The sequence below is a fragment of the Dermochelys coriacea genome, chromosome 16 (assembly GCF_009764565.3).
Source record: "Dermochelys coriacea isolate rDerCor1 chromosome 16, rDerCor1.pri.v4, whole genome shotgun sequence".
In the NCBI taxonomy this organism is placed as follows: domain Eukaryota; kingdom Metazoa; phylum Chordata; order Testudines; family Dermochelyidae; genus Dermochelys; species Dermochelys coriacea.
In genome coordinates, this window is record NC_050083.1 from 7931715 (window position 1) to 7958591 (window position 26877).

The following is a 26877-nucleotide window of genomic DNA, read 5'->3' on the forward strand; positions in this document are numbered from 1 at the left end:
CCCCTTTTTCCAGGGCTGGTTCTTTACCTCCTGCACTGCATTCTCAGCCCTGTCTCCTTTGATTATTTCTCAGGTCTGATCCCCGGTTGTGTATTAACCCTGTGCTCCACCCCCGGCCCCATGCTATCACCTGTCATTGGCTGGCTCCTTGGGTACCACCAGGGATGGGCCAATGAGTCCAGGGCACAGGAAGGATGAAATTTGTGCCATCTGCTGGGGAGCAGGCCCTTGCCCTGTGGGGGGCGGCCCATGTGACTAGGAACAGATGGCAATCAACCTTCAGAGCCATTAACTCTTTAAATCCCAACGGTTGCAGGGATTTGCCTAGCTGGTCAAACCAAATGTGCCCCCGGAGAATAAACCTTTGCCAGCAGCTGACACTAGAATTTGGCATCTTCGTATCATGGGGTTGTTGGCAGGGACAGCCTTAGTGGTACTGGCCCCCTTGGAGCAGCAATGATTTGGTTTCCCCTCCTCTACGAGCTAGCTACAAACAGGCTTCTCCTGCTGCAGGGAAAGGGTCAGATTGTGCTTCCCATCTCCTGCTCTGCCTGCTCTCACTGCCAGCTTGGGGGTCCTGCCGGAGCAGGAGTGGGTGTTTACACTGAGAGGTTGATGCTGGGGAGAGAGACAGCACGGTCTTGGGGACAGGAATCCAGAGACTAGAGACCTGATTCCCAGTCCTACCAGTGACCGGCTGTGTGACCTCGGGCAAGCCTTCACACCTGTTTCCCCTGCCTTTTCTATCTGGAGTGTAAGTTCTTGGAGGCAGGGATGTGTCTCTTCCTGGGTAGGATTGTGTGCTATTCCACTGAGAGGCCCAGCATGTAACTGGCAGTCTGGGGAACGGAGCTGACGTGACATTAAGCCACCTTTGTATTCTCTTGATTCTGAGCTGAAATGTAGCAAACCCCAGGTAAGCACTGAATCACAGCATCCACCACAGCCCCATCCCCTCTAGCATCCCACCGGGCCCCCAGCATACCCCCTTCGGCCAGAGATTTTGGACGGGACCTTGTGGCTGTCTGACTCAGTTTCTGCAGTAGGGAAATTCTCCCTCAGCTCGAACCAGGGCTTTTATGGTCCTGTTACCCTTGCAGCAGCATAAAAGGGGCGTAAGCAGGAGGGAAAATTCCTCACTCCGTGTCTGTGCAGCACCTAGCACAATGGGGCCCCAATCTCAGTGGGGGTCTCTGGGCAGCACTGTGCTATAGGTAATAATAATGGTCGTAGGTGAGGTGCTGCAGTGAGATTTACTGAGGATCTATCATTAGGATTTCAGCTGTCTTTAGAGATGGGCCTGAGCCATAACCGTAGGGCCAAGCATCCCCAAGCTCTGGGGGTGTGTGAAAACCACATGCAAACCCAGATCTGCCAGTTGCAAACAGCCCCTCTCTTTATAACAGGCTCAGGCCAACCCCTGGATCCAAACAGCCTTGGGGAGGTTTGAAACCTGGACCCAGACCTGGACGTTCTCGCTCGGCTTTGGGTGTCCGAGCCCTGTGTTCTGGGGCCCCAGTACTGTGGTGCTATATTGTTGCAATTGGTAGGCTCTTCTCTGGCGTGAGCAGCATATTGCAGGGGACCCAGGCAGCTGCCTTGCTATGGCTCTGAGCTGGCCCAGGGTAGCGTGACTGCTGTCAGGGAATTCATGTGAACCGGGCTGGCTCTTTTCCATCCAGCCCCCTGTGTCTAGTTAAACAGGAGGCTCATCTGAGAGTGGCAGTTATCTCTTCATCTGTGTCGGTCCTCACCCCCTGCTCTATCCCTCTTTGCTGGCCGGACCCTGCGGTGGCTGTTTTGAGTATCATCAGCAGCTGCAGCACCCTCACGGGGGTACGTTGGCATTAGGTGACGACTTTGGTTTTGATGAAGCCCTGGAGATGCTGCTGTGATGGCTGCTACCTTGGCCGACACACCGGGGGATTGAACCGCGGCCCTCTAGAGCCAAAAGCATGAGCTGCTAAAGTTCCTGAGCTGGCATGGTAACCTACCCTCAGTGGACTGGGCAGAGGGAGACTTGTAACATGCATGGACATGGCTGGCAGTGGCAGTGCCATGTCAGAAGGAAAATGAGCTGGCATCAGCACAACAACAAATCTTTACAGTGCTGGGCCCAGATAGGGTCCCCTTCCCTGCACCCCTTCATTGTGTCTTGGAGACGAGGCGAACAGACCCCCTCCCGGCAATAAGCCAGCATCATTCCAGAAGTCATCCAGCAGGGAGCACACATCAGTGTCATGCGCCTGCCCCCCACCTCCCCCAAGCCCGGTACATGTGTACCTGTGATGCGTTGCCTCGGCCAGTACACGTCTCCAGCCTGCTTGTGTTTGCACCAAGGCCTAATTTTAGCCCAGTCGCCAAAGACGTTTGAAGGGGACTTTGTCACGCGAGCGTAACGAGCCACCGAGTCACTCAGGCATTCGACTCAACGGAGAGGGGCCACTGGGGAGGGATGAGGTGTGGGGAAACAGGTTTGGACCACGCAACTCAAACAAGCTGCCTTCTGCCTGGCTCTGGGGGAAGCTGAAAACCCGCCCATGCTTTTCAGGGTGTGTAGAGGTGAGCTACAGCGTCCCTGCCAATAGCCCCCCCTCACAGGAAAGCTGGTGCTTGTGCCCCAGGCTGTGCTGAGAGTGCTCTGGCTGTTATGTTTCCCTACAGATGTGAACCAGTAACGGGTCGTGTGTTGCAAACTGCTGGACAATGCCTTGAGTCAGACAAGAATTAAAAGCAGCATGACTGTAGCTGGGAGGCTGTGTTGCCTAGTGGGTAGAGCAGTCAACGGGGACTCAGGCGACCTGGGGTCTGTCCCCGGCTGTGCCCCATGTCTGTCCATGGCCTGCTTGGGAAAATCTCCTCATCTTCCTGTGACTCAGTTTCCCCAATCTGCAAGATGGGGATAATGACACCGGCCCCCTGTCTTCTCTAAGCCATTCCTTGGGTGCTGCTAGTGTTGCATTCACATTTAAGCTCAACCTCTGCCATTCTCATCCCCTCCAGGTTTACTCCTTGGATTCTGCCGACTCTTTCCAAAGCTTCTACAGTCCCCACAAGACCCAGTTGAAGAACCCAATGCTGGAACGCCTGGCAGAACAGATTGCCACCCTGTGCGCCACCCTGAAGGAATATCCAGCTGTCCGCTACAGAGGGTAAGGCTGTGCCCACAGGGTGGGCTGAACTGGATACTTCTCCTCAAAGTATCTATTCATTGAGATCCCCACCCTACACCTCCCCAATGGGACAGGACTGGAATTACTCCCTGTCATTGGCTGCTTCTCCGGAGTAGATTAAAGAATTATCAGAGTTGCGGGCCATCGTCCCTTTCTCCTCCTGTCCGAGTCCTTCTTCACTTCAATTTCCTTAGTGGCAGTTTCCATCTGTTCCCTGCTCAAAATCCTTCCTGGTGTACTATTCCCCACGCAAGCACAACCGCACTTTCTCCGCCTCAGACACGTAAGAAGGGGAGCGCAGCGCCCCCAACAGCTGAGACTATGGTCCAGCAGTGGGGCAGGGAAGGTGCCAGGAAGACATCTCCAAGGAGAGGTGGGGAGAGTGGAAGAAGTCTGCTAAAGCCACGTATGCTTCATGGGCTGGTCAGAGCCCCATCCAGCCCCACCTTCCCATGTGCCCTCCCAGGGTTTTACATAGAGGCCGGCTCCATGAGGATCATGAGAACTATGGTCCACACAGCCATTCTCCTGTCTTACTTCTCTCACATGGGCCCTGAGCTCTGCAATTCTTGGACTTAGATATCTTAAATCAGACCATTTCAGCAGCTTCTAGGTGGCTGGGGTCGGTTTTTTTTGTTTTGTGCCAAGCTCCCTAATATAAACAGTCATTGTAGGCTGGAAGGCGCATAAGGAATGAAATGACTTTACCCCTTTCTTTCCCTCCCACTTGGGCTAGAGATTACAAAGACAATGCCATGCTGGCCCAGCTCATCCAGGACAAACTGGATGCCTACAAGGCGGACGATCCGACCATGGGTGAGGTGAGTTCGGGCTGCAGGGTGCTGGCCGTAGCACTTAGAGCAGCAGGAGTCATGAAACTCTTGTTTTACCTTTGGACCGGTCTGTGTGCCTGTACTTACTAAAGTGGCAAGACCCTACCACGTCTCAGTAAGACGAGAGGCTTCAGGTACAAGCAGAAGGAAGACCACTGTAATCGTAGATGATTCATAATCATTTGCATTAGGGCAGCATCTAAAAGCCCAAACCAAGATCAGGGGCCCGGAGTGCTAGACAACGTAGGCACCAAGTCCCTGCCCCAAAGTGCTTACAGTCTAAATAGAGATGACAGTCAAAGCGTGGGAGGGGAAGCAGACACAGAGTAGAAGTGCCCAGCCCATCATCACACAAAAAGTTAGCAGCAGAGCCAAAACCTATATGTCCTTGGCTGGGGCCTTATCCACTAGCCTCTCAAGTTCTTCTAATGGGCTGTATGGCTTGGCTGACAGGAGGAGCCAGTCTCCCTTTCAATGCAATCAAATCCGAGACCTTGGTCAATACATGCAGCCTAGACACGACCTCAGATCACCTACTGCAGTGCATGTGCATAGAGGCTCCACCTAGAGCCCTCTGTGGATAGCGCTCTCACAGCAGCAGCATGGAGAGAACTCTCTGGTTCCCGGGGGGTTCCCTTAGCATCATCCTGGCACACTGCGGTCCCACTGACAGATATCTGCTTGCGGTGCAGGGTGCGGAGGGCCATTGCACCATCTCCTGCTCTACACCAGGACATTTGGCTCAGAACAGGTGCAAACACCCACGATGAACAGTAGTATTTGCTTCCACAGTGGAACATATGTAGCTTTGCTTTTAGCTTGTGCATGAAAAATTTATATATGAATGAATCAGGCTGGAAGGGACCATTCAGATCATCTAGACCAACCTCTGTGCTCTGGAGCAGAGCTTCAGCAGGCAGTTCCTGCACCCAGTCCAATAACCTATGGCTGAATCTGAGCACATTTCAGCAAGTGACCTCTAATTTCCACGTTAGTGATTCGAATTGATGGAGGATCCACTGTGACAATGATTTGCTCTTTGTGTTGGTAGGGTCCAGACAAAGCTCGCTCCCAGCTCCTCATTCTGGACCGTGGCTTTGACCCCTCATCCCCTGTGCTGCATGAACTGACTTTCCAGGCTATGAGTTACGACCTGCTGCCCATTGAAAATGATGTCTACAAGTGAGTACAGTGGAAACAGCCCAGGAGATGCAATATACAATACACCTTAATCCCTACAGCTCTGGCAGGTCCCAGCCTGATGGATCCTTGTAATGGGGTTCACACTGCACCCCTAGGTATTCGGCCTCCCTCTTCAGGAACACTTCAGTCTGATGCAACACCTGTGCTCTTTAGTCTCACACGGTTTCCTACCGCCAGTTCCCAACTATGTTCAGGGTTCATAGCTACTTTGCCTACAACAGGCCTGGCCAGCAACAGACTAGGAGGCTCCCACTTCCTTCTGTGCCTGACCTTTCTCTTCCCCTTTTCCCTGGCTTCCTCCCAGCCTTTATAGCTCTGGGCTAATAAGATTGGCAGATACAGCCAGTAACCGGGCAGGCACAGGGCTATTCACCCAGCCCCAATCCATCCCTCTTGATTGGGGCTGGAGTGGCAGGAGCTGATTAAGGGCTTCTCAACTAGCACCCTGCCACAATCCTGAAGAACTCACTGGCTTGGCCTGGAACTGTAAGCGTCTGGCGCCCCTGTAAAACAGGCTCTGTCTCCAGAAGTCACCCAAACTGAAAGTGTTCAAAGTCGTGTCTGGACATTTTGGCTTGAACCTAAGCCGCTTCGACTGGTTTTACCTGATGGTTGTGTGAAATAATTGCCATCAGCAGAGCACTCAAAGACCTCCAGCTGAGAGGTGCAATGTATTCTGAGCGCAAAGCCTTTTAAAGAGCACTGGGACATTTCTAGACATTGGGGCATGTCATTTTAAAAAGACACTAACAGTAACGAATGGCTCATCATATTCATACTTCAGAGTGTAAAAATCTAGAGAAGTAGCGAGCAGCGGGAAGATGTACTAGGTCTTTTCCATTGCAAACTTCTATTATTAGTAGTAACTATTTGTATTATGGTAATTCTTAGAGACTTCAACTGTGATCAGGTCCCCCCGCCCCCCAGAGCATCAGGTGCTGTACAAATAGAGTGAGAGAGAGTGTTCCTGACCTGAAGAGTTTACAGTCTAAGACAAGTAGACAAGACCGAGAAAGAGTAGGAGAAGGAACAGAGGTGAAACAATTTGCTAGAAGTCACTGGTAGAGCCCCGAATAAAACCTAGGCCTCCTGAGCCTCTATCTGGTGCTCCATGTACTAGGCCACACTACTGCTAGGACCATTGATTTTTATTTTTTTTTTTTTGGTGGAGGGAGGTGAAATTTGCAGAAGTTTTGCTATATCTTACCCGTTGCATATTAGTCACTATTATTACTCCTTGTAAAGTGTGGAAGAGCCAGGGAAGTGGGTCAGGTTGCTGGAGAGAAGACTGTAAAGCCATAAAGAAAGTGAACGTCCCACTCTTTCCTTTCCCCATCCCCCCTCTGAGGGTGGAGCGATTCCTCTCTAAACCAAACCACTAACAGCCTGAAGTGGGAATCCAGAAATCCTTTCCACGGGGACGTAGGAGGTCCAGTTCTGATTCTGCTCCATAGTGCAAGCAGATAAATGCAGTGACGGAGCTCTCTGTGACCATCCGAGACCAGCTCTAGACTTGATTAGCCAACTCCTGTCACCTATTATTTTACTTTGTCCTGTGCTAGCAACTAGGATCTCCAGGCATGGGCCAGGACCCCAATGTATTAGGCGCTGAACAAACAAACAGAAAATAATGGCCCTGAGGATAATCCTACATTGAATAAATTCTGGAAGGGAGTCCTGTACCCACCTGGAGAGAGAGCACAGCATTCCCCGGGACTGGTACATGTTCTGTGGCATGCACTGATACCAGCCCACTGAAGACACCCCACTGGGCCCTGGGAATCCATCTCGTGTGAAAGATGCACTGTCTTATCTCTCCTCTTTCTGGTCTTGGAGAGGAGGTGCTAGAGGGGATGAGGGGATCTCCATCAGAAGCAGGAGGGGACACGTGTTCCCCCCCCCCCCCCGCACTGTCAGTTTTCCTGCCCCGTGATGCGCCTGCTCTTTTCTCCAGGTATGAAACAAGTGGCATCGGAGAGGCCCGGGTAAAAGAGGTTCTCCTGGATGAGGACGACGACCTCTGGATCACCTTGCGCCACAAGCACATTGCAGAGGTGTCCCAGTGAGTGCTTGACCTGTTCCACATGCCCCAGTGACAACGGGTGGGACAGTCAGTCATCCTTCTCCCGCGCAGGGTCAGGCAGCTTGCTTAATGCTTGCACTTAAGTAAGGGTGGAATTAATTCCATGGGCAAGATGAGGAGTGAAGGCAGGTGCTGGGCGAGTGTTTTAGCACAGCTCTGCCTGACCCGCAGGCCAGACCTGCGGTCCCCTCTGTAGCCTGGTCTAACCTAACCAGGCCAACCCGGCTACACTGCTGTTTTTAGCACGTCTGTCCACCCCGTGGATGCACCCTAGCGGAGACAAAGAGCAAAGCCACCAGCCTCGTTTGCCTGGTGTCCTATGTCAGGAGGATTTGGGCCACAGTGCTAGGGAGGGCACACACCAGTGCTACACCTACTGCACCACCGACCAGAGCAGCTCTGAGACTTACGGCAAAACTTCCCCCTTGTTCCCCAGCCAGTGCATCTCAACCCTGCTCTTTCGCTGTGTGCGTGCGGATCCCTTCCGGTGATCACTGGCCATCCCCACCATACAGGGAGGGCCGTACCTGTGGAGCAGTGAAGTATACACTGTATACTGTGCCCAGATCCCCCAGAACTTTGCAGCCCTCTCCCTTCCCCCATCCTATCAGCAAACTCCAAACTTGCAGACCCCTTGCCACCTCTTCACTGCCTAGCCACTGCCTCCTCCAGCTCAGCAAGTGATGTGTGAGGGTGAGGAAGGTTCTGTACTCATATGGTGCATCTCTGCCTCCTGGAAGCTTGTGTCTGGTGCAGTCAGCTGCCTGCTGTGTGCTGAGGGGCCTGTAGGCTTTGCTGTCTGGGGATGGACGTGACCACATGCTTAAAGTTAAGCTGATCTGGGGTCTCACTTACCGCTGCAGATGGACCCATCTTATGACAGGGCTTGGATTCCTAGGCCCTTGCTTTCAATCCTGTCCAACCCCCTTGAGCAAGCCCCAGTAACACACAGGGAGGCTGTGGAAGGCTAGAGAGAGGAAGTGGGTGAAATTGCAGGGGACAGAGGAAGGGGTAGGGTGGGCAGGAGCCTGCGTGCATAGGGACTGGCAGATGGCTGATCATTGTGCCCCCTTCTTTCCAGGGAGGTCACCCGCTCACTAAAGGAATTTTCTTCCAGCAAGAGGATGAACACAGGCGAGAAGGTGATGCCATGACTCATGTGGGAACTGCACTCCCGTTAACCGACCCCCTCGTGCACTGGAGCGGTCTGCTAGAGACGTTCACAAGGAATGAGCAGGGGGCAAAAGGAGAGGCTAGGTTCTGCTTGGAAGCTTGAAGCCCAGTCCCACAAGGCACCAAGGGCCCTCAAATCCCTGGGCCCTTTTAGAAATGAGGGAGAGGGCAGCAGTCCATCTGTTATTTAGAGAGACTCAAATGCTGATAAACTCCCTAGGCATGGTCCTGAGCTCCAGCTGTGTGGGGTGAGAGGGGAGAAAGGGAGCAGGTGTTTCTCCTCTGAGGTCATCAACATCACATTCTAGCAATACAGGGTTTGCCCTACAGGATGCAATCAGTGCTCCATCAATTCCAGTATCCTGCAGCCGCCAGGGGACAGTACCAGACTCTTAGGGACATGGGAATGCCAGATTGGATCAGATCTGAGGCCCATCTAGTCCAGGATTTTCTCTCCGATAGTGGCCAGCATCAGCTGCTTCAGGGGAAGATGCAAGAAGCCCAGCAATAGGCAGTTATGGGGAAGTTTCCTCCTGACCCCCAGTAGTTAGAGTTTGGCTCTGAAGCATGAAGGTTTGTATCACATATTATTTCAATATCCTTTGGAGGTGCTCGCTTGCCATATTAATATCCAGTCCCTCTTTGCACCCTGCTGAGCTCTTGGCCTTGATGAGACCTTGTGGGAAAGGAGAAAAAATCCTGCCCCCAGCTGACTGTGCAAGATTGCATTTGGATTTGTGGCGGGTGGGGGGGGGGGAAGGGTGTTCCCCCGCCTCCTGGATCCCCTGTCTCTAATTTCCATAGCTACAGCTCTTATTACTGCTCATAAGGTTAGCCAGCCCAGGAGGAGACTTGGGGACATCCTGACAACCGCCCCTGAGAGCCATGCATTTGAACAACTGCCAGAGAGAGTTACAAGGCAGGAGGTGTGAGGCTCCCATTGGCATCTTCTTCCCTGGCCTTCCTCCCTGTGATGGCAAAGGTACAACAGGGAAAGTCACGCCATCTCCTTTCCTTGCAGACCACGATGAGGGACCTGTCCCAGATGCTGAAGAAGATGCCCCAGTACCAGAAAGAACTCAGCAAGGTAAAAATGAACTAGGAAAACATGTGGCTGCTAGTGGAAAGGAATCTGGGCATGAGCAACCTTCCATGCAAAATGTCTAACGCTGGCCTTCCTCCTTAGGCAAAGACAGCAGTTCTCGACTGGAAGGCTGTGGGCCAGGAGTGATCAGTGGAGCCCTAGCTGGTGGTCCAGAGAGAGAATTCTGATAAGGACCAAGTGGCTGGTTGTGGGGCAGGAGGAGAGAGGGCCTACATAGGAGATTGGGCAGGGAATCATCCTCATGAGGAAGGCAGTCGCTGGAAACCACCTTGCTAATTTTCTACGTTATTATTACAGTAGAGTTAGAGTTTTCCACTGAGTTCAAGGACCCATTGTGCGAGGAATTGTACAGATATGAAGTAGGAGACAGTCCTGGCCCCAAGGAGCTTAAAATCTAAATGGAGGAAACAGAAAACTGGCCAAGAGGAAAAGTGACATGCCCAGGGTCACCCAGCAGGTCAGCAGGGGAGCAGGTTCCAAAACCCAGGTCTCCCATCCATGTCTTAGTCTACAGCCTGTTTTAGTCCAAGGTTGTTCATTCTCCTGGAAAATGGTGATGAGGGGCTGAGAAAAAGGAGGAAGAGGAACCACCGATTTTGCTTTAGCAAAATATTGGAGAGAAGCTTGAAATCCCAGACTTGTTTTTCCAGCCATGGGGGGGGGGGTTCAGCACAGCGTACATCTACAAGGACATCTCTAGTGTCACAGCTGGAAATGGATATTTTTTGCAGAGCCCATTTTCCACACAGTGCCTTGTGCCTGGGATAGGCTTGGGGGTGGGCGTGGCAGGGCAGGTGTATGCTCTTGAAGTCTATTCACACATACTCCAATACAGGGCCAGCTCCTCCACAGCTGTAAATCAGTACAGTTTCTCAACAGCAGAGGCTTTGGTCCACTGAGCCAGTTTTAAGCTCTAGAGAACCTACTGCAGCTGCCACGGCTAGGCTTGTGTCTACCTCTTGTGTCTCCTTAGTACTCGACTCACCTGCACCTGGCTGAGGACTGCATGAAGCACTACCAAGGCACTGTGGATAAGCTCTGCCGCGTTGAACAGGTCCTGGTCTCCTCTGTCCTTCTGTCTCCACACTCCCTCTGGCACCACGTGCTCTTCTCCTCATGCAGTCCCTGCCAACTCAAATGCAGCCTCAGAGCCCAAAGATCCTGCACACCCAGGAGAGAATCCCTCCTTCACCAGGGCACTCATCTCCCCAGACCACCCAGGCCTGTTTTTGGGGGGCAGGCCTCAGCTTGGGTTTAGTGCCATGCTGCCTGGTCTTGGCATGCTTGATGCTCAGTCATAGGAGCCGAGACCTGGCGGTACCTAGAGAGGGCGAGTCCAGCACTGCCAAGCTGATGGGGGCCCCTGACGGCAAGACAGTGTTCTTGATTTAGACCCAATTTGTTCCCCCTTCACAGCATCTCCCTGGCTGCACCTCACACCTTTCCCAGGTGGAAGGAGGACTCTCTAGAGGCAGGTGTAAATGGGTCCTCCATCTAGCTTTAAGCTAGTCTCTTCCCTCCCCACAACCAGTAAAGGGGCAGGGTCACTGGACCCTCTCCTCTCTATGGGAGAAATCCTCCGATCTAGTCCCTGGTGCTGTAGAGAAGGGGCCTGTTCTAGGCAGTGTGTTCCTGTCTCCATGACCTACCCAGAAGGGTAGGGGGCTTTCATCTGTCACCAGCCCAGGTTTGTGGCCTGACTGCCACAGTCCAAACCCTTCTGTCAGGCAAGCCTGGGGCCGATGCTCCTTGGAGGAGCCACAGCCTCAGTTGGTTGGGGTGGAGTTTTAGCTCTCGCTCACCACTTGCTTAGCCTCCTGTGGCAGAAGCAGAGCTGGCTGCTTGCTCCCTCCAGCCCTAGTGATCCACCTGTACCGTCTAGATCAGGGTCAGGGACCTTCCCAAGGAAAGGCTAAAACACACTTGAGCTTCTCCCTTTAATCTAGGCAACGAGGTGCTCAGACCCCTGCTCTGTTTCTTGCACACTGGTAACTGGGTATCAGTTGGCCTAAGGGAGTCGGAGACCACATGCCCCTCTGAAGCTAGCCCAGAGGCTCCCCATGGTGGCTTGCAGCCTGGCCCTGGGAAGGATTTCGGGGTAAGAGACAACGAGCGTGTGCGTTCTCTGCAGGACCTGGCTATGGGCACTGATGCCGAAGGGGAGAAGATCAAGGACCCCATGAGGGCCATTGTCCCAATCCTGCTGGATGCGAACGTCAGCACCTACGACAAGATTCGCATCATCCTGCTCTACATCTTCCTGAAGAACGGTAAGGGGGAGAAACTGTGGAGGGGGCTGGGGAATGGGTAGAGGGGCTCCTCTGTGCATAGGCAAATGGAGAAAGAGCAGGGGAGGGAGGAAAGCCTAGAGGAAGGTGAGAAGATGCAGGGCAGGGAACAGAAGGAAAGCAGTGGGGACAGAGCTCTTCAGGCATGGAATCCAGGAGAACTGGCCACTGCAGGCTGATGTGAAGGGCTCAGACCCCTGTCAGACAAGGAATTGGAGCTACTTGCCCGCTCTTCTGCTGCATGGGTAAATCATGCACTGGGCACACGGATTTACACCCACAATCCTCAGAAATATTTAGCCTGTGCACAAGCCACCAACCGCACAGATGATTAGTGACTCAGCCTGCTCACGTCAATAGGGCTCCCTCTCACAATAGTTCTCCAACACTGATCAGCACTTCACTGTCTGGCCTCTCAGCACTTTGCAACCGTTCCAGCACGATGCAGCCTTCCCAAGAGGCTGTTACCATCCTCCTCCTTTTACAGATGGAGGAAACTGAGGCATGGTGAGGGAAAGTGATTTTCACAAAGTCACCTTGCAATTCAGTGGCACAGCTGGGACTGACCCAGGACTCCCCTAGCTTCCTGAGCTGGCGCTATGCAGTAGGTTCTCAACCGGGGGTCTGGGTCTGCCTGAGCAGGCCGCAAGCAGGTTTCAGGGGGGGCCGCCAAGCAGGGCCAGCACTCGCTGGGGCCCGGGGAGAAAGCCAAAGCCCCACCATGTGGGGCTGAAGCCCAGGGCCCTGATCCCTGCGCCCCGGGGCTGAAGGCGAAGCCTGAGTGATGTAGCTTCACGGGAGCCCCTGTGGCCTGGGGCCCTAGCCAATTGCCCTGCTTGCTACCCCCTAATGCCGGCCTTGGCTTTTATATGCAGAAAGCCAGTGATGGTGGCACAGGTGAGCCATGGAGTTTTTATAGCATGTTGTGGAGGCCTCAGAAAGGAAAAGGTTGAGAACCTCTGTTGTAGGAGATGCAGAAACAATGCACAGAAGTGCATGTCTTTAGGGAAGAGAGCAGCTCTGAGGGAAGGAAGTGATGGAAAGTGGGATGGAAGATAGGATTGGAGCAACAGCAGCTTTCGTGTCTTGAGGGAAGAGCCTCATGATTGAGGCTCCCCACTGATGACTGATGGGTGGTGAGCTCTGAGCCCAGGCCAGGAGAAGAGTTTCAGTTTGAGAAGCTGTTCCCTGTTTGCATTCCTAGGGATCACTGAGGAAAACCTGAACAAACTGATCCAGCATGCTCAAATCCCACCGGAGGACAGTGAGATAATCACCAACATGGCCCACCTCGGGGTGCCCATCATCACAGACGTAAGCACCCAACCGCCCCCTACAGAACCAGAGTTTCTGAGTCCCTGTGTGCTACACTGGGCATCAGCCCCGCCTGGGCTTGCTTGACTGGCCAAGAGACCTCCAGCTATAAGCATATTGTTCCTCCAGCATTGCCAGACTCACTGGTTCTCAACTGGTCACAAGCTGTGGGGTCTATCACCACCATCCCACTAACTATCCTGGATTAGGGTTAGCCATTATTAGTGGATGTCAGCAGAGGCGGCCACTAAAGGGACAGCTGAATTCTTATTAGCTTTGGGATTGTAATTAAATCCAAAATGGCTGGCATGGAGGGATCCCTGCAGAAGCTGGGACGCAGGGAGTGAATGCACTTATGTAACAAGGCAGAATTAGTGAGTCTGGGGCCAGCCAACGCTCTCATCTCTGGGTCAGAGGCTGTGGATCCAGCATGATTGGCCCTCCCTTGCCGACGGTGGTGAGACTGGCCCAGGGCAGGCAGGGCCCAGGCAGAGAAGAGCGGACTGCCTCAGCTCATTGCTGGAGGAAGGGACTGGCACCGGGCGTTCTTCTAGTGGGGAATGGGAGGGGTCTCTAGGCTCCAGAACTGAGCCTTCCTTTTAAAGGCCTTCTGCGTGTGTCATTTGTGTCCAGTCTACCTTGCGTCGCAGGAGCAAACCGGAGCGGAAGGAGCGGATCAGCGAGCAGACCTACCAGCTCTCACGCTGGACCCCGGTTGTGAAGGACATCATGGAGGTAAATCAGTGAGGAGCGCAGCGATGGCAAGGTGGGAGGAAAGGGAGGACTTTCGCTAGTGGAGATCTTCCCTGTGACTGCAGTAAGATCCTGGAGCACAGAGCTTCGATTGCAAGGTCTTTGGGGGCAGGGACTGTTTTTATTCTTGTAAAGCCCAATAGGGTCGGGTCCATGACTGGGGCGCCTGAGTGCGACAACAAAACAAATGGATAAAGAAATTCACCTGCTTCCAGGACCACATGGTCCTTTACAACCTGGACTGTGTGGGCTGCATCCCTCAGTTCAGCAAGCAGGACAGCTGCAGAGAGAGAGCACGTGATCCACACCGATCTCGGGAGACAGCCTTCCGTTCCATTTAAAATTGCATTTATTGAGACGTACAGAATGAGGTGGAGCTCTGAAAACCAGCCCCTCAGTTCTGGCCTCTGAGCTGGTCACCCTGCATCCCTGGGCTCTGGTTTCACATGGCAAGGGTGGTGCCATGGTGGAGCAGGGTGAAGTGGGGAAGGGTAAGGAAATTTACTCCATTCTCCCAAGGAACAGATCAGAGTTTCTGATCCTGCTGGGTGCAGAGAGCAGCACTGGGTTTGAACAAAGATGTTTCCCGATCTGATCTTTCAAGGGCAATTGCCCTAATAATACACCTACTCTCCGATCTCAATAGCGCAACTGTTCAGTGCGGGACAGGTGTTAATTTCTCAGTGACACGCTTTAGGAAGGACCCTTGCCTATGCTGCCACCTAGTGGCAAAAGACAGCCCTGACGAGGAACACAGCCATGTCCTTGGTGAGATGGGTGTGTCCCCTCTGACAGGGGCCTGCGTTGGGCACAACAAGGTTTTAAACTATTTACAAAGTCTAAAGGGGAGAGCTGGAGCCCAGAGCAAAATCCAGGATTCAAACTTTGCAACTCAGCCCCATCTCTATTAGGGCAAATGGATCCACGACAAAGAGCCAGATCTTAGACCAATGCCTCATCAAGAGAAGAGCTCTCCCCTGTGTGTTCATGGGATCTTCAGGCTACTTAAAGAGGAGTAAACACTAGTACCTAGGGTTCAGAATAAATTTCCCCCATCCCATTCAGGTTATTCCATAACTTTCCATGCCCGAGTTTTACACTTCCCTCTGGTGCTAGCCACTATCGGAAATGGGATCTTACTATTTACTAGTAATCCAAACCTGTGTGTAATTCATAGTCTTGTAAAAACCCTTCTAAATGACTGAGAATTTAAACTGATGGTATCAGACTGCAGAGCCCAGGGATGAGTTAGCCTAGTGCTGTTCTAAACAAAGAGTGCTCTCAGCCATGCTTGTAGCGGTTTCCATCACTTGACACTAACTCATACATTTGAGACTTCCAGTGATGTTTGGGGTTGTTGTTTGTGCTGATGTGTGAGTGGCTGTGTTGATTTGTGTGGGTGGCATATGAGGGGCTACACGTGTTTGGGGTTATTGTGTATGCTGGTCATGTTGTTGTGTGGCTGGGGAAGGTTGTACTAGGAGATTTGTGTGGGTGGCAGGTAGGCCAAGCAATCCACCAACGAGGCAGTCTCCCTCATATGGCCAATGAAATTGTTGCATGCAGATGAGTTGTATAGTAAGGGTGGAGATTGACTGACTTAGCTCCAATATCACAATGGTCCAGGACTAAGGCATGTATCTATGCCCTATACTGTAGCTGGACACCACACAGGTGTAATTCATAAAATCAAAATGATAGAGAACCTAAAAACTGGATGGCAACAGACTGAAACCCAGTGATGATTGAATGTGGTAATATTCTGAACAGAAAGAGCTCTCAGCTATGCTTGTAGCTGCGTCCATCACTTCACACTGACTCAGATATTCGAGACTTCAGAGCAACACAAATTCCTTAAACCTTATTACCATAGCACTTGTGAGCCCCAGTCACGGATCAGGGCCCAAAGGTGCTAGGCGCTGTACAAACAGAACAAAAAGTTGGTTCCTGCCCCAAACAGTTCACAATCTGTTAGTGAATTACATAGACCCCTACTATGATCCAATATGGCAATGCTTTGGATATTATTGATGCTGTACAGGAGGAAGCTTGTTTGGAGACTAAGAGTGGGGGTGTTTTTATTCCCACATTGTAGGGCAGGAAAGGGTAGCTAATGTTTTATGATGAGGTATGTCAGGCGGAGGAGAGAGGTGCATAAGACCTAAGGAGATCAGAAAAAAAAAAAAAAAATCAGCTCACTATTATCTTTGAATGCCAAATAATCGACCTAATGAACCTTGGTATGTGCTATGAATCAACTCCAAACCTGGCAGAGAGGAGACAGAGCAGATGCCTATGTCCCTAACTTTGGTTTTATCCCTTACTGAGTGACTCCTCCATCTAGCTCCCACATCAGCCATGTCCCTCCCCCCCCCCCCACAAGTTTTACATTGGTGGCCCTTGCTGAAGGCAATGAGGCACTAATCAGAGCTCTGTGACCCTTGGCTCAGCCCTGCACCAGTATTTGGGGTGTGCGTGTAAAGAGTAAGTCATCAGAGCAGATGACAATGACTCATTAAGGCTACATGGCCCAGCGGGGTTCCTAGCAGGTCATGCTGGGGAGCTGCTCATAATAATTACCCTCTCAGGCTTAAAGACCTGGTGGGTGACAGGAGGTGGCTGTGAACCAGTAGAGACAAAGCTCCCATTCAGGAGCCAAACAGCTGGCTGGCTCCTTTCGTCCCCCATTGCTCAGTTAGGAGGGATGGAGGCGCCGGGAACTTGCAGGGTGACTCGACAGTTTTTAGCCACCGATTAAGTGACGGTCCTAGGGATTTGATTGCAGAATGGATTTGCGTGGCACGTGGCTTAGGTTTCGGGCTTGCCCTAGGCATTCAGTAGCTACGGCTGCAAGGAGAGTGACTCGCTCATTGGGCTGGCTGGTAAACCCAGGAAGGAGCAGGGAAACGACAGAATCATAGACACGCAGGGCTGGATGGGGCCTCGAGGGCATCTTGTCCCTCCCCACCTTGGCTGGGGCAGGATTGAGTTACCCAGACTCTGCTATAGCGCAGGGATAGCTGGGCTTTTTTTTTTTTCCTTCTTCTTCCAAATGGGACCATTCTGGAGGAATTCTGCCAAGGATCCAGTGGGAAGGGTCCATCCCCTTGGAGTGACCTCCAGAGCTGGGTCCAGGAAGCTGCCCGATCAGAGGAATTGGAGCTCTGATCCAGACAGCGTCACATGGGCATTCCCCCTACATACTGATGTCAGGCTCTTCTCTTCCCAGGACACTATTGAGGACAAACTGGACACCAAGCACTACCCCTATATCTCCACCCGCTCCTCAGCCTCCTTCAGTACCACTGCAGTCAGGTAGGTAGAGCCCTGCAGAGAGGGGCCACCATGCCCTTTCTGGGAGGAGGTGCAGCTTTGAGCCTCATGCCAGCCTTGCCCCTCTGCCCCCCTTGGCTTCTCTCAGTTTCAGGACTTCGTAGGGCACAGAAGAGTTCAGTTAGGCCCCATCTACATGAGACATCTCCACTTACATTACCTTAGTGTCTGAGCCTCACATGCCATGATGGATTGTATCCTTCCCACTCACCAGTATCAGCCCCCTTCTAGAGAGGGGAACTGAGGCACAGGGTAGATAAATGACTTACCCAACATCACACAGATAGCATATGGCAGGGCTAGGAACTGAACTCAGGTCTGCTGAGTCCCCACACAGAGCCTTAAGGACAACTTATCTTCCTATGATACCTTGTAACCCATTATTGCCATGGTCTGCACAAACCTGGCTTGTTCTACACACCATGTGCTCAATCCACGGCTAGCAATGCATCCCCCTTTCCGCAAGCCTTACCTGGCACAGGACTGATCTGTAACTCACTCATGACATTCTTCAGTTTGCTGTGTCAATAGGATCACCAGGTGTGCCTGTGTAACAGGTTAAACTACTTCCTCCCAGCTCTCCATAGGAGAGAAGACCTGCCACCAAGCTATTGCCTGGCCAGCTAGGATTCACCCCAGGAAAAAAAGAGGGGGTAGAGAAAAAGGGAGCCAGAGAGAACAGAGTAACACTTATTAGAGAGTCTGTCAGTATCTAGTTTATCATCATCTACACCTAAAGTCTCCCCATAAGTTCTCTTACCTTCCAGATACGGCCAAAGTTTCCAAGCCCAGTTAGTGTCCCATGCTCCCCAAACTCAATACCTTTCTCACAGGGAGGCTGGGACCCCTGCTTTCCTTTGGCACTTCTGCCTCCAGGAATGAGCCAGGTCTGGCTTATATAGGCCCAGGCCATGCCCACTCCCAGCAGGCTCTGAGGGGATTGGTTAACTGGAGTTAGCTACTTGTGAGGTTTTTTTCTGCCCCCATGTGACATTTCAGGCTGTTACAACATCTCAGAATGCATTGCCCAATGGGCTGCTGCCCTCTGTGCTGGTTCCCCAGGCACTCTCTCCCCCACTAAGGCACTATGGGATAATTGCTCAGGTTTTTGCAGCACATACGTGGTTAGGCAGCAGGGCAGGTGTGGCTGCATTGATATGGGTGAGGGAAGTTGCAGTCTGGACACAGCTCAACCCTATTTGTTGTAAACGGGTGAGAAGAGGGTGTCAGGAACTAGCTACAAAAGTACATGTGTATTTGGCAGGTGGATAAACCCACCATCACTCCAGCACCAGCAACTCACAGGGACTCTGCTTTTGATTCTTCTGTGTTGTTTCCCTTCTGACTGCATAGGAGTGAGGAGCTGTTCAAAGTGCCCAGAGCAAGGCACAGAGTAGGCATGCGGATGTGAGGTACGCCTCGCTGCAGTCCAACAGCAGCCCCCGATGGCCCAGTTCTGAACCCCAACCATCCCCTAGATCTGCCATTGCACCTCACCCCTGTCCTGCATTGATGCTAGTCCATGGTTTGAATTTGAATCCTGAACCTTTCCTAAACTGGAACACCTAGCGATGGAAACTGCTCTGTGCCTCAGTTTCCCCCTCTGTAACAGAGGGATAGCTTACTGCTAATTGAAAAACATTTAAGATCTCTGCATGCAAAGTGGTATAGCAGCACCAACTTTTATTATTGCTGCCTGTGTTCTAATAATATTTAGCACTTTTAATAAAAAGTGATTAACCCTCCCACCAGTCCCGGGAGGGCAGGCAGCATTGTTAACCTCTCTGCTTCAGTATGGAGTTCCCTGCTTCAGTTTCCGTATAGGTACTGTCCCTTACTCAAGACTGCAGAGGGAGCAGAACCCAGGAGTCCTGACTCCCGGCCCTGTGCTCAGACACTAGATCTGGGAATAGAACCCAGGAATCCTGACTCCCGGCCCTGTGCTCAGACACTAGCCCACATCTCTCACCAAGTACCGCCCAGAGGAATTCATCTCAGAGGCCTTGACTCTTCTGTAGCAATGAGCAGACATAGGAGTGGATTAGCATGGTGCGTAGCGATTTCAAAGCCATCTGAGTGCAGAGACTGTATGCTGTGTTTCACCTCACTCCCTGCTCCCTTCCCTCTCTAGTGCCCGCTATGGACACTGGCACAAGAACAAGGCCCCTGGTGAGTACAGGGCTGGCCCTCGCCTCATCATCTTCATTCTGGGGGGCGTGAGCCTGAGCGAGATGCGCTGTGCCTATGAAGTGACGCAAGCCAGCGGGAAGTGGGAGGTGCTAATAGGTGAGTGCCGCGGGCGGTCTGGGCAGAGCCATGCACTGCTCCATCACACTTTCTGGCTCCATCCCATGCTTCTGTGTCTCACCCTCTCTCTTAATGCCATTCCTCTCTGTGCCGAAGGCAAGCAGACAAAATCCAGTCTCCAGATGACCGTGTGGGAAGGATCAGTGTCGAAAGCTCATTCCCCCGCCACACCCACACCCGAGAACATAGGGTTTGCCCCTACAGACCACAGACCCTTTGAGTCTGACATCCTGGCTTGGGCAGTGGCCAATACTTGATGCTTCAGGGGAAGGTGACCTCTCTCGCACAGCCAATTTTTCAGTGCTACACAAGGGGGGTGGTTGAGTGGGAGGAAAGGGGAGTTTCCTTCCTGACCCCTGAAGTGGTCTGTTTTGGCCCTGAAGCATGAGATTTGATTAATTCTTCTCACACCACAATGGTTTTTATTGGTCAGAAAATGTATGCATCTCCACAGATCTTCTCCATGGCAAATGCTTGGAAGTGCTGCCATAGGGGCAGCACAGAGTGTGTTTATGTCCCAGGGGTAGAGCCAAGATCCAGCTGATGGCAGAGGAGCGAGTTGAAGTGTTGAAGCACAAACACACACAGGGGAGAAGGACTGGCTAATGCATGATTCTGACAGGGAGAGACTAGCCTTTTTTTTGCTGCAGGTGAAGACTGAAGTGCACTGTGGGTGCTCTGTGTCTGCCTGAGCTTTGGGTGGGGGCAGGTCTGGAAGAGCAGGAGCAGGTGTGGGTCCGGTCTGAGGGGGATGGGAGAATCTGCGCCTCGTTCTAGTGAGTGCTCTTAGGTCCCCACATTCCTGAGTATGAAATTCACCCTGGCTGGGTTAGCACTCTGGGCTCAGTTGACTCCACTCTGGACTGTGCCCTTATCACTGCTCAGCTTGACACACACAAAGCGTAGGCCAGTGACACCTCTCGTGGCTCCTCTAAGCAGTACCTCATCTGCTCACTGGATTTTCTCCATTGGAACATGCACTCCCCACTCCCCTTAACTCCTCCTCTAACCCCCGCAGCCTGGTCAGCCATCTCTCCGTGCCGTCCTGTGTCTTGGGTAACGTCAACGTTCTCATGGCAGTGTCATATCTCCCGTTAACGTGCTCTCTGGTCTGCGACTCTGTGACCGTTGCATGTGTGTTTAATGTCCCCCGACGATGCTGAGTGTCTCAAACCCTTCCTGGAAGGCAGCAGTTTACCTCCGGGCCTCCTTGCTAAGCAGGGTTCTGACTAAGGTCTAGTCCATTCGATTCCTTCAAGGTTTCTCTCGTATGACCTGGCCCAACGTCCACTGGAGTCAATGGAAAGACTCCCATTGACTTCAGTGGCCCTGGATCTGGCCTTGGTCCTAATTAGAAGCTTAGCAGCTCATCAGAAATCTGAGGCAAGGCCTGCGGGAGGAGACAGATGATCGACAATTGTTGTTGTCTTCATACAACACACCTTGGTTACCCACGGAGGCCCAATGGTGACTGCGTAAGACCAGCCTCTGAGCTCATGTGTAAATGCACGCGGTGTTGCTCACCCAATCATACATTTATCCCCATCTTTCTCTGTGTCTCTCACTGGCTTTCTCACCCATCCTCACCTGCTGTGTATTATGAATATTAGGCCTAAGTTGGAATGTTCCTTTAATTTATTTCTGTTCAAGAAGTCAGCCCGCCTCTGTTCTCTCACAGGTTCTACTCACATTCTTACTCCCACCAAATTTCTCATGGACCTGAGGCACCCCGACTTCAGGGACTCCACTAGGGTATCTTTTGAGGATCAGGCTCCAACAATGGAGTGAGAGCCAAAGAAACAAAGTAAAAGCAGCTTATTAAAGAAAAGAAACTCTTCCACTCAGAAGGGTTTTCTTTGATTCTTCAGTCACTCTTTTTTCTTTAGTTATTATTATTTCTACTCTTCTTTTTTTTTTCTTTTGGTTTTTTGGTTCTTTGATGAGAAAATGCTTGCAGTTCTTACTACCGATTTGAAAATGTGTCCAGCGCCGCCTCCATTAACCCTATACCATGAATCTCTTTTTGGCCAGAACTTGCCGGCATCCTCATACCATTAGTTACCCATTACGTAGTCACAGAGATGCAGGTGGCAATGGTTCGCTGGCCTTCACTTGACTGGAGAGACGCTTACATTTAAGGCAGCTGAGTGGGGAAAGTGGGGAATCTTGTGATTCACAGACTGTCAGTGCGTGTGCATGGATTTACAGCCCGAGTTAGGCCCCGATGGCACATGCATGGATGTGGAGCATGAGCTGAGCAATGTGTAGCTGAATCAACAGAGTCCCCTACTTTGGATCCAGAGAGGACATGCATAGCAGGTCGGGTGTTAGGACAAACCATGGTTTCCAGGTGGTAGGGGCCACACAGACTCCTTGAAGCATTCAATAACAGAGTTACATGAGTGTTGGATAATAATCACCGCTGCACATCAGATGACTGTCCTCGTCGTTCTCCCATCCGCTCCACAGGAGAATGTTGGGGTGTTGCCATAGCCTATTTCAATCCTCTGGTGCTAGGATCTGGATATGGGGGGGGGATCTGGATGCAGAGGGGTTTGTTGCGGGGTTCTGGGTGCAACGGTAATGGGACTCTGCAGGGGGGGTCCAGGTGAAAGTGCTTGGAGTTCCGTGGCGGGTGTCTGAGTGTGTGTGGGGGGTAGAGCTAAGCAGGGGGGTCTGGGTGTGGGGGGTTCAGTGGGGTGGGGATCCAGGTGCAGCTGGTTGGGGCTTAGTGGGGTGGGGTTCTGGGTGGGAGGGGTGAGGTTCGGCAGGAGGGTCTGGGTATGAGGGGGTCTGGATACACGGGAGTTAGGTGGATGGGGGAGCAGCTCCCAGTACATTGATCCTTCCCCCTGCAGCTGAGGAGCGATGGGGGTGGGGAGGTGGGAGTTTGCAGAGCTTCCTGCAATCTCGGGAGAAACCTGAGGGTGGGTCTGAGCTGGCCCTAGATGCCGTGTAGGGGAAGAGGAAGTCCTGTCCTCCCCAGCCCAGCCGGGACTAGCAGCTGAGCCTGGCACAGGGTAGGAGCCACCAGCCGGGTCTTTCTCCTCCCACCCCCCGGCCCCACAGTGATTTACCTCTCTGCCATCTGCCCTAGGCACCCAAAACATACTGCTGGGGAGGGTCGCATGACTGCTCTTGTGGCTTCTCGGTGCTTCCCCATCAGAAAGTCATTTTTCTGTGCGGAAGCAAAGAAATCTGTGGGGCACATGAATTCTGCGCATGCGCAGTGGTGCAGAATTCCCCCAGGAGTAATAAATGAGGAAAGTATGAAAGTAGTAGGGGAAAGAATCTTAAAGGGCCCTCCATGCATGTGAGTAGAGCAGCACCAGATGGCGCTGACCCGTTTTCTAAAGGGGATGTGACACTGTCTCCCTGCTCCTGGAAATGCTCCAAGTTTCCAATGCCTCAGTTTATTAGAAGCAGCTGGCGAAGGATCAGGTGAATGAGAGCTGCATTGATGCAGATGTGGCTGGATGTTATTCCTGCCTCTTGCCAGCGAGGTCCTCCTGTTAGTTCCGATCAGGCAAACGCTCGTGTTACTGGCGCTGCCACTCTGAGCTGCAGGGCAGAGACAATGCACTTCTGCCCCTCCCAGCACTGCCTGACCTCCATATCTGTCGCCCCATCCAGTACACGCTAGGGATTTTCAGTGTGATTATCAAGGTGGCCAGGAGCCCAAGGGCTCTCCTTTAGTTTTGTTTAAACTGGATCCGATTGCGGGCCACTCTCATCATCTGAACCCAGACCTGTGGCCTACAGAGCTTACAAGTCCTTTCATGCACTGTCCCAACTTGACAGTCCCAAGCAGCCACTGTATTAAAGGGCCACTGTCCATGGCCAAAGGTTGGGTGCAATTGTCATTCGGGTGCAAGGGAGAGAATCGGCTTAATGTTAGCATCCAGACCGTATGTTAGCATCCAGGCGAATATTTCTTCAGTGCAAAGTCTTTTGGTTCAGATTTAAGCATCAACCGCCTCCCTCACTGCAAAGTTTGCCAGGCAAAAGTATCTGAGGAGGCAAGTTTGCTGCACAAATTCACAGCATGACTCTAAATACATTTGCGTTGAAAAACATCCATAGCAATGACATCTCTTCTGCTTCCCTGGGCTGCTCACCCGGCATGCACTGGAGATGCCAGATTGTCTCAGGGTCCCCTACTTATCACACACCCCTGCCCCATCCAGTCTGCAGTCAGTCAATAGATGGGGACGAGAAGTGCTCGGTAGAGCCCAAAGGTCTGTGCTGCACTGTTCAGGACCCGCTTCTTGAACATTGCTCTGGGGTCTGGATCTCTGCTTTCACAGGATGCAAACAGCAAAAGCTTTGTTAAAAGCGAGGCGGTTCTTCCAGCTGATCTTAAGCACCCTAGTGGAAATTTCTCATCGGTGCTGGTGGCATGCCGATTGCAGGCAGGTGGCACAGGGTTTGGTGCTACAGATAGTTTGTTTCTTTCAAGGAGTGCGTGTCCACGTCTTTTGTTGAGCATGGGGCCCAAATTGGACACAGTCGTCCAGCTGAGACCTCACCAGTGCCCAGAAGAGCGGGACCGTTCCGTCCATGCAGAGAGCCATTGGCAGAGTCATGGCTAGAACCCGAGTCATTTGCGGTATTGAACATCCCCATCCAGATGCCTGACGGGGATTTTAGAATAACCAAAGAAGAGGCTGTTCCCAGAGACCCTAGCCCAAGTTTTTATAAGGCACGCTGGGACAGGCCTTTGGGATTTATCCAGTGCAGAGTCCGACGCAGTGTGGACAGGAGTCATAAAACGCATAGGCGTGGTATCTTATTGTTGAGTGCCTCGTCGCTTGAACCATAACAACTGACGCCCAGTGACATGGTCTAATTGCTAGACTGGTTCTCAACCAGGGGTACGTGTAGCCCTGAGGGTACTCTGAGCTCTTCCAGGGGAACATCAACTCATCTAGCTATTTGCCTAGTTTTACAACAGGCTGCATGAAAAGCACTAGTGAAGTCAGAATAAACTAAAATTTCATACAGACAATGACTTGTTTATACTGTGCTATAGACTATAAACTGAAATGTAAGTACAATATTTATATTCCAATTGATTTGTTTTATTATATGGTAAAAATGAGAAAGTCGGCAGTTTTTCAGTAATAGTGGCTGAGACACATTTGTAGCTTTACGTCTGATTTTTGTAAGCAAGTAGTTTTTAAATGAGGTGAAACTTGGGATACACAAGACAAATCAGACTCCCGAAAGAGGACAGTAGTCTGGAAAGGTTGAGAACCACTAGACTACACAGCCTTGCAGTTAGACCACGGGACTCTGAGAGTCAGGAAAACTAAATTCTGGTCCTGAGGCTGCCACAGTTGTGTACATCACTGAATACATCATTCTGCCTTTCTGTGCTGCAGTTTCCTCACAATGGGGATAACAGCCCCAAGTCTCCTAGAGGTTTAGGCACCTGCTTCCCATTGATTTCATTGCAGAGGGGCAGGGACAGAAGAGAAGAGAGCGAAGCTCTCACATATAGCAGCATTTATCCCCAAATACTTCAGGAGTCACTTAGGTCCAGATCCTGAATTGTATTTAGGAGCCTAACACCCACTGACTTCAATGTAGGCGCCTAAATACCCTTGGGGATGTGAGTCAGTGATATTTACCTTCCTTTGTGAAATGCCCTGAGATCTCTGGATGAAAAGCTGTATAAAAGCACCACATATTTTAACAGTGCTGCCAACTTTCACAGTATTTGTTGTTTTACTTAAAGCCCCAGCTCCAGGAGTCATGTGATTAAATGAGACTCTCGTCTTTCACGTTTGTCTTTTAAAGTAAGTTTCTAGCCAGCCTGGTTGCAGAGGAAAGCTTGAAAACATGAGCCCCCTAAGGCCTCAGAAACTGGAAGGCAACTAAAAAGAACCCCAAAAGTGTATGACTCTGTAAAATCTCATGATGTTTGCAGCCTGACCCATGATTTCTGAATGCTTTGGGATGGCAATCAGATACAGGGACCTAGGGGATCTTCAGGCCCCTAGGACTTTTCTGTAGCAGACCATTTTCTTGGGATCTATGTGACGAAAGTGACGATTTCAGCACCAGGAGGGCTGCTCTCTGTTTAGGAAGAGATCCAGCATCTTGCCAGTCATGTTTCTCTTTCTCCAAGAGGGCAGCTTGGCCTGCTGAGCACAGGGTTGGCAGACTCAGGTGTGAAAAACAAGTCAACCCAGATGGTCGGCTTCCTTCCAGTGATGCCTACATCTCTGGTGTTTTACAAGCAATATGGCAAGGAGTCTGGGGGGAGAGGCCAGGAGGCTCCCAAAAGGAAATAAAGCAGATCTGCTGTGGGGGGGCCTGGGATTTGCCCAGGTTGCCTCTCCTCGCAGTATATGAGCTGCTGTCCATATTGCAGGGAGCAGGGTTAAAGCAACAGAGTGACAGGACCTTCTTTCTCCCCCCCCCTCTTGCCTTATGCAAGAGAAACTCGCGGTGCACTCTTGCTAAGGCTTGAGACGAGGGGCCAACTCTGTGGGGCAAACCTGGTGCGGATGAGGATGAGCCAAATCGCCACACATCTGTCCCCTCCCTCCACCCTGCAGCCGCTCAGCCAGGGTGAGAGCATTCTGTAGAGCAACCAAGCATGGGGACCCTGAGCCCAAATTCAGATGCAACTCTCTGCATGAACCAAGTGTTTCGGATATACTGTGCACCCTCCTTTCCCCACCACTGACGTGAGCCAGAGTGTGGGGGGGTGTGTAACGTGGCTTAACTCCTCCACTGAAAAGAGTCGGATGGGGTGCCTCCTACTCTCTGGTGCACGTGTGTTCACGTAACAAAACCACCAGATGCAGCTGGGTAGGTGGGCAGTCCCAGCTCGGGAGAGTCCCTGGGGTGGGAGTGGGTTTGTCTGTGCCTTAGGCAGGGGCTGGGAGTCATTGCACTGGGCTGGAGTTGGGTTCCCTGTATAAATATCATGAGGTGGGAGCGATCAGGAGCCTATTTCTGGTTTCATGTACAGCAGGGTGACGGGAATAATTCTGTTGACCTCAGTGATGCTGCGGCTGTCTGCTTGGCCATACCATGCATTTAGTCTTGGATGTCTTAGGCTGGTGCCTGGCAAGGCCAGGGACTGAGCTGCATGGACGCTGAACGGATGCCGTGAGGGAGAGTCAGGAGCGATTCCTGCTGCAGTGATCAGCTCCCAGTTTCAGAGGCAGCTTGTGAAGGCTTCCCACTCCCGTTCCCTGCTCTTTCTCTTCTCTGGCCTGTTCCAGCATCTCCTGCCACTGTACCCAGCGAGCAACTGGCACCCTCTTTACCCAAGGATGCCGTTCGCTGCTGGCAA

At 51.9% G+C, this 26877-nt stretch overlaps 1 protein-coding gene across 3 annotated transcripts in view; it reads left to right on the forward strand.

The window, feature by feature from the left end:
- STXBP1 (syntaxin binding protein 1) overlaps nt 1-26877 on the forward strand; it is a 68623-nt gene that overhangs the window by 38311 nt on the left and 3435 nt on the right. For 2 of the 3 annotated variants that reach the window (XM_038374864.2, XM_043498971.1), the window contains 13 exons: nt 3004-3152; nt 3910-3994; nt 5058-5188; nt 7164-7271; nt 8374-8434; nt 9487-9552; nt 10544-10624; nt 11702-11840; nt 13063-13172; nt 13806-13907; nt 17155-17240; nt 19390-19544; nt 21244-21369. In XM_038374864.2, coding sequence (XP_038230792.1) covers nt 3004-3152; nt 3910-3994; nt 5058-5188; nt 7164-7271; nt 8374-8434; nt 9487-9552; nt 10544-10624; nt 11702-11840; nt 13063-13172; nt 13806-13907; nt 17155-17240; nt 19390-19544; nt 21244-21353 — 1383 coding nt within the window. In that variant the 3' untranslated portion in view covers nt 21354-21369. The remainder of the gene's footprint in view (nt 1-3003; nt 3153-3909; nt 3995-5057; nt 5189-7163; nt 7272-8373; nt 8435-9486; nt 9553-10543; nt 10625-11701; nt 11841-13062; nt 13173-13805; nt 13908-17154; nt 17241-19389; nt 19545-21243; nt 21370-26877) is intronic. The other variant, XM_038374865.2, reaches the window with a different exon arrangement.